Source organism: Notothenia rossii (genome assembly GCF_949606895.1).
Source record: "Notothenia rossii genome assembly, chromosome: 4".
NCBI classification, from domain to species: domain Eukaryota; kingdom Metazoa; phylum Chordata; class Actinopteri; order Perciformes; family Nototheniidae; genus Notothenia; species Notothenia rossii.
Genome location: NC_136902.1, coordinates 80,018,638 through 80,032,174, shown reverse-complemented (window position 1 = coordinate 80,032,174; position 13,537 = coordinate 80,018,638). Strand labels below are relative to the sequence as shown.

At 39.4% G+C, this 13,537-nt stretch overlaps 2 protein-coding genes across 2 annotated transcripts; both read left to right on the top strand.

Annotated features, from left to right (window-relative positions):
* Positions 1–162: 162 nt before the first annotated feature.
* Positions 163–2,805, top strand: rflnb (refilin B). Its single transcript, XM_079676208.1, has 3 exons — positions 163–759; positions 1,191–1,285; positions 1,497–2,805. Exons 1-3 carry the CDS (start codon positions 565–567, stop codon positions 1,858–1,860), a joined length of 654 nt encoding a protein of 217 aa, XP_079532334.1. The 5' UTR covers positions 163–564; the 3' UTR covers positions 1,861–2,805.
* A 1,406-nt stretch (positions 2,806–4,211) lies between these two features.
* On the top strand, positions 4,212–13,536 carry dus4l (dihydrouridine synthase 4-like). Its single transcript, XM_079673863.1, has 15 exons — positions 4,212–4,567; positions 4,852–4,973; positions 5,153–5,270; positions 5,586–5,708; positions 6,149–6,375; positions 6,492–6,748; positions 6,887–6,906; positions 7,319–7,427; positions 7,858–8,030; positions 8,247–8,347; positions 9,827–9,974; positions 10,059–10,194; positions 11,168–11,270; positions 11,379–11,479; positions 12,343–13,536. Exons 1-15 carry the CDS (start codon positions 4,476–4,478, stop codon positions 12,376–12,378), a joined length of 1,866 nt encoding a protein of 621 aa, XP_079529989.1. The 5' UTR covers positions 4,212–4,475; the 3' UTR covers positions 12,379–13,536.
* Position 13,537: the final 1 nt, after the last annotated feature.

Sequence of the window (13,537 nt, the reverse complement as noted above, 5' to 3'; positions counted from 1 at the left end):
CAATACCAAGAAATATATCAGCCTGATTTTACCAGGATCCAATATTAAATGTGGGGCTGGAAAAGTTCCCATGACCAGCTCGGTCTCTGGTTGCCACTTATCCTGCATCCAATCAGGAGCCTGTAAAAGCTCCAAAAGGCGTTTCCTTTGGTGTGTCTGTGGATCTGAAAGCCCCTGTGAGGGAATAAGTTTGAAGACGAGCCGCGGGCAGCAGGGCTCCCTCAGCCTCTCTCTGCTTAGTGCTAAAAGCGGACACACTTTCTGATATTTGTATACACATTCACCGCGCCGGTGATGCTTTGATATTTTTTTTAATCCAAAGTAAAGGACCTTTTTTATTTTTATTTTCCTTTTAACCTCGGGCGCCCCTTGGACCGAATTACCGCCTGGTTGATTATATTTCCAGCGGGCAGATGTGCATCCTGTCCGGGGAGAGGTTAGCAACACCGTGAAGCATTGCAACAAACCCTAACGGATCGGAAAAACACTCCTGAGGAACTGCAATCTGTTATTCTGTTGCAATCTCAGTTTCAGTCGCTCGACTTTTGCAACGTTTGACTAGAAATGGTTGGCAGGTTGAACTTGCCAAATGTTTGTGAAGGAGATCCGCTGGATATGAGCTGCAGGGTTGAGAGAGGACTTGACAGCCCGGACTCCGGGTTACCCCCGAGCCCGAGCCCCAGCGCCTGGCTGCTGCCTGTGTGTCCGGATAAAGGTGGCGTGAGCCCGGTGATTGAGGACGAGGAAAGGGGCTCCCTGGTAGGTAATACTACTACCTGAGTATTGTACTGATCTAAGCAGTAATATATCAATTTGCATTCAACGACCACAGATTCCATCTGAACATGTACTTGATAGTCTATAAGACTTGGCGTACTACCAGGAATTTAGTATTGAAATTGTGCTAGTTTCCACACATGCTTTTGCAAACGTAAAATGATCATTCATCCTTGAAATTGCAGGGAGTCTTGGGAATAAATGTGTCCACTGCACACAGGACGTTAGCTCAGAAATGGTCACATGTCAGTTAACCTCAATGTTTTTGGAAGTCCTTTGACAATGATTTTAACATAGGCCTACCTGCGAGAACTTGCTGCATGTTCAGAAAGTGGCTTTCTGCTCTGAATGGGCCTATGAGAATTTACACTATTGGCTCTGTTTTGACTGTGTGGCTGACTTCTGCATTGCAGGTTCCAGTTTTACCCACCGGATCTTTCCAGCAGCTACACCCATTGTCCTTTGGGGAAGGCATAGCACTTGATCCATTACCGCCAAAGGAAATACGGTAGGTTGGTTTGCTGCTTGATGATATGCTGCACAAAATGGAACACCCAGAGGAGTTGTTGTATTGTGTACCAAGAAAGCTAACAACTGCAAAGTGTGTAAATGAGCCAACAAGAAGTTGGAGTTGGGCAGACTTGTGTTGTAGTGATATTTAGTGTAGGTATGATTCAGACTAGTTAAAGTAAAACCATCACACTTTCCCTCCTTTACAGATACACCTCATCCGTGCACTACGACTCGGACCGCCACTTCATCCAGGCCCTGGCCCTGCAGCCCACTGGCCGTGGCCTTGAACACTGCAGGCAGACCATCATGGCGGTGCCCCACAGTACCTGGCGCCACTACAAGACACAGTTGGAGTTCCAGCCTCGCCATCGACCACAGCACTTCAAGAGTACCACCATTGTCTACCCCAAGAAAACCAGCGCCCTCTACACCACAGAGCTGAGCTACAACTGCAACCGACTATCTAAACGTTTCCTCTCTAGTGTGGAGCTGGTCGCAGAGAGCTCCCTCAGTGATGGGACAGGTGGCCGGGAACACAAGGGTGCTATGCCCAAGGCCCTTATACTGTAGCTCCCCTAAGGCTGGCTGCCATCGACCTGCTGTGTTGTCTTTTTATACTTGTGTAGCCTGTCATCTTTTTCAGTCCCCTTCCTAAACTTCAGACAGGAAGCACCTGTGCTGTGCGACGGTGTTACATGGTCCATACCTCCACCTTTCAATGTGTGGTCTATCCATTGGAAAGGATATTTCATGTAATATTTCACTTTTCACGCAGCTTTTCGGTTTCCAAAGGCATGCTCATGTGTGATTGTTTTATAATGGCTGTAGAATAGGCTCATAGGACAGGGATGTGGTGAATGTGACATCAATTGGGCAATTATGAATTGTGATTGGTTTTAAATTTGAACTATGAGGCCTGTGTCCACTCAGAACAAGTGATCCCAAACATAGAGAAGAGAGATAAAAGGGAAAGTAAAAATAAAATGTGATGCATGCTGGGGTTTAGATGCATGCTAAGAAATCTCAAGCTTATACACACTGTAACTGTTTGTCTACAGAGGATGTAGTGATAATACTCAACACACGTCTTCTTTCTTCACAGGGTATTTTGTGTTTCTGCACAACATAGACACAAACCAAGCTCCCACAAGCCTTCTTTCTGGACATTGCTATGATTCATAATGTATTTTGTAAATGTTGCTAGATAAGGAAACTCTTCTGTTTGTTGAGATGTTGAGATTGATTTTAATGTGTCATGAATTCAGAGTTTACTGAGAAGTGGATATATATGTTTTGATATCATCTACAAGCTGCATTCCACTGCCATCACTTTCTTTGGATTGAAATTGTATTTATTATGTTGGAGTTTCAGTTTCTGAGATTTTATCAGCTGTTTAACGGGTCTCTCCACAGTCATGGCAAGGGATATTTTGTTGATGCTGTTTGAGTCTTATTGATGCTTTTATATATTAATCGCTGCAGTGCCAGTTTGAAATAAAGTGCTCATCAGTTCAATGTTGTATTTTATGAAGTGGGGGGGACACATTTCCTATAGATCTTTTCAGGTAGGAAATGAACGGGTACTTTTGAATTTGCGTTGCCCGCATCAGACCACTCACAGGGAGAGATATATTTAGAATTGTGCTGCTCTGATGCTCTCCTGTGGCCAGAGAGGGAATTACAGAGGACTACCTGTCATTCCAAAGTGAGGTTGATTCTTTGCTTCAAATCCATCCATCCATCCATCTTCTCCCGCTTATCCGTGGTCGGTCGCGGGGGTAGCAGTTCCAGCAGAGAGCCCCAAACTTTCTTTTCCCTGGCCACATCAACCAGCTCTAACTAGGGGATCCCAAGGCGCTCCCAGGCCAGCAAAGACATATAATCCCTCCACCTGGTCCTAGGTCTGCCCCTTGGTCTCTTCCCAGCTGCTTCAAATCAAGTTTTCTATATTTAAGACCTTTGTTTGGATTTAATAAAACTTCACTTTGTGATACATAGAGATAATTAAGATAACATGCATTTGGACTTTTTTCTTATTTCACAAAAAGCTAGTAACAACATTAAATCCAACAAGAAATCTCTGTTTTTAGGATTAATAAGTATGTTCTACCAAATGGATTCACTCACCACACCATTAGGGCTTATTCTATAAGTTCAGTGTTTGTTGAGCATTTCTTTGCGAGGGTGGTTACCATGGACTGTATATATATAAAAGGTGGTTACCCAGAAGATGCCTCCACCACTGGCAGTCTAAGACCTGATGAAAGTAGGTATTACGTGACTTCTTGCATAATTTCCTCAGTGTATTTCAGTTTTCCCTTTTCACATCTGACCCATTGTTCCACCAATGGAGATGCTTTTGCACAACCTGCTAAGTATTGAGTGTATCAGTTAGAAAAGGCTGTTCAAAATTGTATTTACTAGATTTAATAAAGTGTCACTGAAGCCACAGCATTTAATATATTTTCTCTAGCTTGTCTTCCATTATGTTTAAGGTGCCAAAATATTGTATTTTCATGTAAAGATAGTACACAGGATGAATGTAAGTTGGTGCTCTAAGTGTCAAAAATAATGTAATGTTCGTATTCCCATCAAACCAGCTTTGCCCTGTTTCTTGATGGCTTTGGAATAGTTTGTACGTCCCTATGCAATGAGCCAATTTATAGTACACAAACTCATGCTTAGGCTTTTTGTGCGCTTCAGTGAAACAAAAGCTAAAAAAACGACACTTTCCCACAGCACCTGAAAGCAGCATTGTATGATGAACTACATTAAACACAATTTCAAGGGTTTCAATATTTTTTCTTAATACAAAATGACTGCATGTTAAACAAACTGAACTATTTAAATTGTTTGATAGATTATGGTAAGGATTTTGAAGAAAAAAAAGATAGACGTACACATCGATACATGTATGACGTATGGGTTCAGAGGTCGTTAACACGCCTACATTTATCTTCCGCATGTGGACTGAAAGTACCGTTGTTTATAAGTGATACGAAGTAACCCTTGCAAAATATGTAGCTGTATGTGACTGTGTGGGATTTTACTTTGTATTTTCACTCTGTTCTTGTCTTTGAAACAATGAAATAGATGCAACGACATAACCTATCCTTAAACTAAACTCTTGGATAGCTTGTGGCTTGTTATGCTAACTGGCTAGCAGACAGTACTACATGTGAAGAATGGAGACTTCTAACCATAACAGCAGTATTATGGACATGTTTGAAAAGGGAAAGGTCCTGAAAATATGTGCTCCGATGGTACGATATTCAAAGTAAGTGGAGGCTGTTTTTATTATGTACTGGTAGCTATTCATTTAGCTATTTTTGCTTATAACGTCAGTGAACCATTAACCACGTGAAATTCTATAAGAAAACACGTCCAAGTTAAATGCATAATGTTAAGCAATTAACGTTAGTTTTCCTAATTTTACAACAGTTTGAAGTGCTCTGTGTCCTGCCTTAAACATGAGACATGCTGTAGGTAGTGGTAGGCTTACAACTGCCCTTTGTTGTGTGTCTGTTGCATACCATGCGAAATAAAGTATTTGTTTCATAGGCTTGCATTCAGGTCCTTGGTGAGGAAATACAACTGTGATATCTGCTTCACCCCAATGATAGTGGCTGATGACTTCATGCGATCAGTCAAAGCCAGAGACAGTGAATTCACTACCAATGAAAGTGAGTGGCAACATTAAAATGTGAGCGTAATCATAGTGTTTCTGTAATGTGTTGCTCCAAGCAAGGCCACTTTGAAATGATTAGCATTTGTACACAAATATGTCAATCTTGCCTCAAATAAATGTCTTGTTGACACTTGATGTGTATTATAGTTGTGTGTTATTCCTTTTCCTCCTCAGGTGACCGGCCTCTGATAGTGCAGTTTGCTGCCCATGATGCCCAGACTCTGGCTGATTCAGCCTGTGTGGTAGCACCTTTCTCAGATGGAGTTGACCTCAACTGTGGCTGCCCACAGAGGTACAGTCACTGACAGCAGGCCCTGATACAATATGGGCTCAGTTCATTTTTGTGTAACTTTATTATTTAATCAACTGGATTTTATAGAGGCTCAAAATCTCACATTTAGTTAATTTCTTCACTTCTAATAGAATAACAAAATAGTATGTTTCTGTTTTTATGTTATGGTTTTATTTTGAATATTAATGAAGTGTTACCCTGAAGGACAGTTATACAGAAAAACTCTCTTAAACTCTTTGACAACTAAGCATGCTTGAAGATCTTTCCGAATGTTTTATCTCAGTTGTTTGGCTAACTTTGTTGTTGTGTTTTCAGATGGGCTACGTCAGCTGGGTATGGTGCATGCCTCATCAACAAGCCTGAACTGGTGAAAGACATGGTCACACATGTCCGAAACCAAGTAGACAATCCAAATTACACAGCATCCATTAAAATAAGGTAAACACCCTTCACCCACTTATAATATGTATTTAGTTATATATCTGATTTTATACTTCAGCTACACTACAAGGCTTATATATTGGCAGATATACACTTATTGCAGTTGCATCATTATCTTATTGCCGGCCGGAAATCATGTCAGTATTTTTTAAAAGGTCCTCTTCTGTATTCTTGGTCAAAATTGAATATATGTTTAAAGGATTTGGATCAAGATTGTTTGTTTAAGTTATATATCTATACTTTAAAAGACCCATTACACCAGCATTGTTGTAAATAATCCATTCATGTTTAATACTTTGTACTGTGCCAGTTAAAAAATTTGGCATATTTCAATAATCAATACATGTAGAATCCGTACCTAGTACCTTATGTGTTAAAAATCATGGTCAAAACCTAATAATAACACTAATACAAAAATAAATGAACTTCACCCACAGAATTCACAAGGACCTGAGGCAGACAGTAGATCTGTGCCAGAAGGCTGAATCAGCAGGAGTCTCATGGATAACTGTTCATGGCCGCACAGCAGAAGAACGCCACCAGACAGTCCATTATGATGCCATCAAGTTAATCAAAGACAGCGTGTCCATCCCTGTCATTGCCAATGGGGACATAAAGTACCTTCGTGATGTGGAGTCCATTCACCAGCTCACTGGTGTCGATGGTATGTTTGTTTACAACAAATCCCAGTCTTGAGCAAGTACATTAATACATCTAGACAATAATAATGACAATATTCCCTTTTGAATTTGCTAATTTCTTGTTTTATTTTCTTTATAGGTGTTATGGCTGCACGGGGGTTGCTTGCAAACCCTGCCATGTTCAGCGGCTATGAGGATGCCCCTCTGGAGTGTATATGGGACTGGGTGGACATGGCTATAGAGCAGGGAACTTCATTCACCTGCTTCCACCAACACCTTATCTACATGCTTGAGAGGGTTAGCTCCATGCCTGAGAAAAAAGTTTTTAATTCTCTATCCAGTACCTCAGCTGTCATAGATTACCTCCAAAACACATATGGGTTGGTGCGTGATCTGGCAACATGAGAATATTAAAATGTGATATTTTAGATTTTAACATTTTAACATTTTCTTGTTTCTGTGTCTTTTTTTATGCCAAATAAAACTGCTGATGTTTCTGATGTGTTTTTTATTCTGATAATTTCTCCCATGAAGCCAGATCTTATCAGTATCTTGTAGAATATATTCATTTGTAATAAGTGCTTGTCTTAAACAGTGAGGAATACTACTGACGCTTGATTTCTTTTTTTCGTCTCAGAAAATATATATAACGTGGAACATTGGATACATACATATAACAGCATCACAACAAAATTATATATTCAGCATCATGGATTGACTTTATATTATTTATTAGCAGTCTTTTATATTAGAAAATACAATTTAAATAAGTACAAGGTAATACTGGTACAGAGTTTATATTGTCTTTTATATGCTATGTGTATATTGTTTATCTTGTAAAAAAATAAATTAACAAACGACTGTGAAGTTCTCCGCCCTGGTGATTTTTGATAACTGGCAATGAAATATTTTTATTCTGAAAAGAAAGGGAACCGGAAGTTGGATTTAACAAACGAGCCGCCTTAGAAAACCACAGGAACAGGAAGTGAGACGCATAGCCTATAAACTTTCTCTGGTTGATTTCAGGAGTAACTATAGTTACTCTCTTTTAATTCGTATTTTTAGTAATTTGCTGGTAAGTTGTGCATCTTTGATTTGGAATTCTGACACAAAGCAGTCTACCTTGCCATTTTAAAGTGTTGAGCTTGTTAACAGTAGCTTAGGCTATTTCCTTATCGCCAGGATAGTTAACGATAGCTTTTAGTATAACGTTAGCTTATATTCATGAAGCATTGGATTTATGATGTAAAGAGTGAAATAATATGTTTCGTACATTTGCCTCCAATAAATACAAAGCACACTGTTTGTGGCAGTGTGGCGTAGATTGCAGTGACGTGAGTTTGCATGAGTTTACGTCAAGGTATTGTGAACTATGAACAGAGTGGATAAGAAGCTTAAGATACATATTTCTCAACTGAGGTTGCATTGTTGTCGAAGTGGAATTAAAGCCATTTGCGCTAGCTAAACCTCCCAACTGTACTGACTGAGCTTTTTGTTCTGTATAGTCACAACCCAGGTCTTGCCTGTTTTTCTTGATAGCATCGTGCCTATATTCGTCAGGTTTTCATCAGAAGCTCCCACTAAAGATGACGCTGCAATGGACTGTTGTGGCCCTCTTTCTCTATGTGGAGATGGGCATTCTTGTCATCCTCTGTTTACCCTTCATCTCAGCCAGGAGGTAAGTAGTAGTCTCCCAAAACCCTACTTGTAGTTCATATTTGTATTATCACAACATGATCTCATAATATACCCAACTGAAAGATAGGGTAAGCGTTGCACCTTGCTGTGACAATAGTGATTTTGCAAAAGATTGTTATTGTATGTTGCATAATGGTGGAGTCAGTGACATTCTGCCTGTCAATAAATGCTTGTGTTTATGTGTGGGTGGTTACAGATGGCAGAGTATTTTCCAGCTGAGGATCTGGAGCTGTATGTCGAGGTTCTGGAACAAAGTGTTTCTCACAATGATTATAATACTCATTGTTCTCTTCCTTGGTAAGTAAAATATGAAGTGTGAACAGAATGTTTTCTTCATGTTGATTGATCATAATAACCAACCTTATAGGGGACAGGGACCCTCAAAGTTGTCCCCTATTTAACTTCTACACAGCCTACAGACACAGTTATCCTCTTAAAAATATATATAAATAAAAGTATGGTTTGCTGATAATCTAAAGCTTATTAGAGTTATCCACGATATTAACAATCTTAGTAATTTGGGGGTCATTTGGTCCCAAAAATGTGTGAATTTTATAAGGTAGACACTTCTTTACCTCATGTTGCCATCACTATTGGTCATGCAACAGCAGTTTTCTGAGTATGTTTTGGATGAATCTCTGAGCCATACAAAGCAACAGGCAGAGCTTCACTCAGATCGAGCAGAGCATCCCTTTACTTTTGTCTTTCACATACACCTTCACATGATTTTGCACCACACAGTTTTGCTGACTTGTTCTTCCCTATTATGTAAGTTTATTTAACTTCTTCTGTCAGTCATGTGATGATAAACAAATGGTAAAACTGAAGTAAGATTAAGCAGAAAAATTATAGGCGACATTAAGTATTGATATGTTTGGACTAACCTACCCAATTCACTAAACCTGCACAACATGAGAGATGTCTACCTTACAAATTACTTAAGGAAAAAATAAGGACAAAAATAACTACGTATGTATTTTGGATAAATATATTATCATTAAGGTTCATCAAACCACTTTCTTGCACTCTCAAATAGACTGCCTGTATAGAGAGGCGAAGTCCCACCCATCTACTTCCGACCCATGGGATCTTATTTCGGAAAAATTATGTATTGAAGTCAATGGAGAGAGAAAACGTATCTTTCGATCCCGTTTGAATTCTGCCACGAATTACACATATAATAACAAATGATTTCCATGTCAAAAAAGTCACAGTTTGTCGTAAAACTGTTGAAATATAAGACTATGAAAAATATGCAACTAGAAAGACTACAAATCCCAGAATCCCCGTCCTGCATGCTGGCTCTTAGGGAACCGACTAACTCCCCTTCTGTGTACAGCTCTCACCATGTCCAGACTTGTAGTGATTTTCACCTCTTTTAATACTTTTCGCCTCATTCTGAAAGAAAGAAGTGAAATGTGCTAACGTGACGTCCGTCTTTATGTGTGGTGCGAGACGGGAGATGTAGTTCATTGAGCGGTTTCACACACAGTAATGTGTTACTTCACAGTTTTACGACACATTTGTATTTTTTTGACTTGCAAAATGATCTTTTAAATTGTCAAACATCATATGTGTAATTCGTGGCACAATTCAAACAGGATCAAAAGATAATCTTTCTCTCCCCATTGACTTCAATACATACTTTTTCAGAAATAAGGTCACATGGAGCTCCCCGGAAAGGGAGGGACTTCACCTCTCTATGGAGAATTACCTCAAAATCCCCCAGTATAAAAGGTCTAACTCTGTGGTCATTGTCTGCTTGTCTTTCTTTAGATGCAGTGCGTGAGGTGAGAAAATATTCAGCTAAAGATCTTGGCTCCGATGCCAAGCTGCAGCCCAACATGTTCGATCACCTCCACATGAAGCTTTTCAGAGCCCAGAGGAACCTCTACATCTCTGGCTTTGCTGTCTTCCTCTGGCTGTGAGTCTTTGTTGTCTTATACTGATACCATAACATATCAAATGTGTTTCCCAGACCCCTGTAATTCCCACTGTCTTTTTGCAGGGTCATGAAGCGAGTGGTCACCTTGATAAACCAACTGGCATCAGCGTCTGGCAGCACGGCTGCTCTTCAGCTGCAGGCTGACAACGCTAACCAGGCTGCCAAGAAATACACAGAGGACAATGAGCTGCTTAAAAAGGTTCGGCATGGACTACACTAAATATGTTTTATATAATGCAAAATCTTCGTCAGACAATTAATAAGTCTGACACCATTCTAGGGATGCACGAAACTGACCATGATCAAAATCGGACAGCCCTGGCGAATAATAATCGATTATTCGACGCCCGCCCCCCCTTGTTCATCATTAGTTGTGTTCTCGCTCCAATAAATCAATCGCGCGTGTGACGGAGAGGGGGGGGGGGGGGGGGGGGGGGTGTAGCAGTAACTCTGCGCTGCTGGCTTCCTCCAAGTTTACAGTAAAACAAACTGGTGGTGTGACGGGTGTGACCAATGGCCATTTACAATTATTAATACTATTATTAGCATTAGTCTATATTTTTGGTTGAAACTAAGCCAGGAAAAGAAAAAAAAACATAAATAATAATAAAAATATATATAAATAAAATCGAATTTTACAAATCATTTTCGATTATGGAGACTAACGAATATTAGAATAATCGAATAATCGCTGGCATCCCTACACCCTTCTAATGAACAATGTACCTGACTTCTAAAAGCAAACAAAATGTGTCGGACTTTATATGTTGCTTTTTTTGCTTATAATTTAAACTCCTCTTGCAGTGGAGACTCTTTTTAGACATTGTGAGACAGTTTAAAACATTTCCAGTTATTTAAGGCCAGATTCCTGGGTGCTTCCTTTCTTCTAACATCCAATCCTCTTGTCCAGGTGAGTGGCCAATGGGTGGTCAGAGTCAGACTTTAGTTAATGTACCTTGTGTTGTCCAAAACCCTGTTATTTACAACCATCTGTTTGTTTTTTGCTTGTATATAGAGACAGACACAATTGACCCACCTATGTTCGAGACACTTATCTATCATACTTCGTTTGCTTCCCTTCATTAACCATCTTTAAATGTGAAGACACACTGTGAACATTTCATCTCATCGTAGCAGTTAGCTTGACAAGTAACTGTGATAATCATTTCCAGACTCTGATGGAGGGGAAGGGCGATAAGGCTACTGCAGAGGGCATGGAGCTGTTGAGGAAAGAAGTGGAGCAAATGAAAGAGGAGCTGAAGACCTCAGAAGATGGTAAATATCCATGGACCTGTGCAAATATCCTCCGTCATGTTAAATTATTTTCACACATGGTCTAAAATGTGGCTTCCCTATGTTAATGTGTGCTTGTTTCCCCTTCAGCTGTGAAGAAGTCCCAGTCCGAGGCAGACGTAATGAAGAAGCAGACAGATGGTCTCGCCAGGGAGTACGACCGACTGCTGAGAGAACATCAGGAGCTCCAGGTGATGCTAGCTCTTAAATATAGCTGGATAATGACTTGTTGGGTCATTCGCTACCTAGACATAACAGTTTCAGAGTGCAGTTAAACCTAATCATCATCATCATCATCATCATCATCATCATCATCAGGCAGGTGGTAGGCTTCTCCGTATATCAAGTTTTAGGAAGCCTGTCCATTTCATTATCGGCTAAAAGTATCTTTCCTTAAGTGCTAGGTACTATGTTTTGACATACAAATACTGGTAATTATAATTAAAGAGTTACATTTAAAGAAGATCAAGGGATTAGATTTCGTTATTACCATTTCATTTGTAAAGGTTAGTGAAAACCCCAATGGATTAATGGGTACCACTTTACAATAAGATTACCCTCATAAAGGATTCATAAAGGGTTTATAATTAGGATATGAATTAGGCTGTAAACACTTTATTAATCATTAAGAACCATTTATAAACCAGTTCTAACCTAGTTTTCATACATCAACACAGGCTCACTATTTGGCAAGATGAATAAGCCTTATATTGGCTACTTAGTGAGAATCAACTCAGTGAGCAACAGATACCAAGGATGCTGGCTGATGAAGAAGATGAAGTAAGCTAAGTAGCCATAAGGCTTAGCAGTACAGATAAATGTGGGCTCACTATTTGGCAAGCATCCGGTCACAGTTGCCCTGTTTATCTCATGTCTTATAAAAGCTTATTAATGATTTATAAAGCATTCACAACCTAATTAATAAATGAATTACAAACTATTCGTAAACCCTTTATAAGGGTAGTCTTATTGTAAAGTGGTACCGATGTTATTAATGTTGCTTTACATAATGTTATATCACTTTAACTGGCATTTTCTTTCATTTTCATTCCAGAATCTTGGAGATGGTGAAGACAAAAAGGACGACTAGTTATCGTAAAGTCCTTTTTTAAAGGTTGACTTTAACCCAATCAGGACAGAGCCACTGCAACAGGTGCTTTACCTTCATATAACACCCTGTGTCAGAGTGCATATCACAATACCACAATTTGCCACTCTGAGGTAAAGCCTTTTGCTGATCACAGTAACGTTTTTAAAGCATGGAGTTACGTTTTTTTTATCAGGACATCAGATTAGCTTTGATGGTTTATTTGGAGTAATGTTGATGGTGTCCTGTTTCTGATTGGTGCGCTTTGATCTAGAGAATTGCTTTTTTTTTCTATTCATCACTCGAGGGGCTGTAATTGGAGAGTTTAGCCAGTGAGCACAGAGCACTTCATATGTTAAAGAATTGTGTAGGGCTGTTTTATGGTTTGTGGCATTAGTTTTGCAAAGGGCACAGCGTAGAGTCCATCATTTATTGAAAGCTTGAGCAGTGACAGCTATGAATGTATTTTGATACTGAGGATTTGCTTTTTTGTTACTGTAGCAGGAACACCTGCCACTTTAACAGCATGATGCAACGTCCGTCAGTGCTCGCATGGCTGTGCAAATATATTTTGCATGTACAGTTGCACTTCACTCATCTTTGCTTTATTCCAGTTGATGATATGTACTTTTAAACATAAGTAGTGGTGTGTAGGATTATGGTTTGAGATTTCCAACATCCAGTAAATACGTTTGTTATTCTTTTGGTTTCTTACTTAGTTTAAAGTTGTAGACTTGACTTGAAGAAAATCTGACGTAATAGATCTGTGAATGAAACTGTAGGGATAGAAACCTTATGATCTAACTGAAGGTTTACTCGTCTTAACTTGAACCCTCCGATTTGTTGTGTATTTTCTGCACTGTGTGTTTCATGCGTATAATAGTGTGAGAGTTGCACCAGGGAAGTTACTGTGTGCTTCCTGAAAGGGGCTGTATGTTTTTTGTTATATCACCTTTATCCAGAAAGAGCCTTGAAACTGAGATTGTTGTCAACAGATGCTTAATGTTCCCCAGTGTTTTTTTTATAAATAAATAAGGATGTTGGGCTTATAAAAGTTGCATAAATGCCTTTTAAGTTGAGTTTGGACATTTCTTTGGAAATCACACGAAAGTGCCTTTTAAGGTAAATGTTCACTTTGTTAAATAAAGATAATTTTCTTTAT

What these genes read in the sequence shown, in the direction of transcription:
- rflnb (XM_079676208.1), top strand. Translation starts at nt 565, where the DNA reads ATGGTTGGCAGGTTGAACTTGCCAAATGTTTGTGAAGGAGATCCGCTG. An exon ending in ACGAGGAAAGGGGCTCCCTG is followed by an intron (nt 760 to 1,190) that starts GTAGGTAATACT and finishes TCTGCATTGCAG; the next exon opens with GTTCCAGTTTTACCCACCGG. An exon ending in TTACCGCCAAAGGAAATACG is followed by an intron (nt 1,286 to 1,496) that starts GTAGGTTGGTTT and finishes CCTCCTTTACAG; the next exon opens with ATACACCTCATCCGTGCACT.
- dus4l (XM_079673863.1), top strand. Translation starts at nt 4,476, where the DNA reads ATGGAGACTTCTAACCATAACAGCAGTATTATGGACATGTTTGAAAAG. An exon ending in AACTGTGGCTGCCCACAGAG is followed by an intron (nt 5,271 to 5,585) that starts GTACAGTCACTG and finishes TTGTGTTTTCAG; the next exon opens with ATGGGCTACGTCAGCTGGGT. An exon ending in CCCTTCATCTCAGCCAGGAG is followed by an intron (nt 8,031 to 8,246) that starts GTAAGTAGTAGT and finishes GGGTGGTTACAG; the next exon opens with ATGGCAGAGTATTTTCCAGC.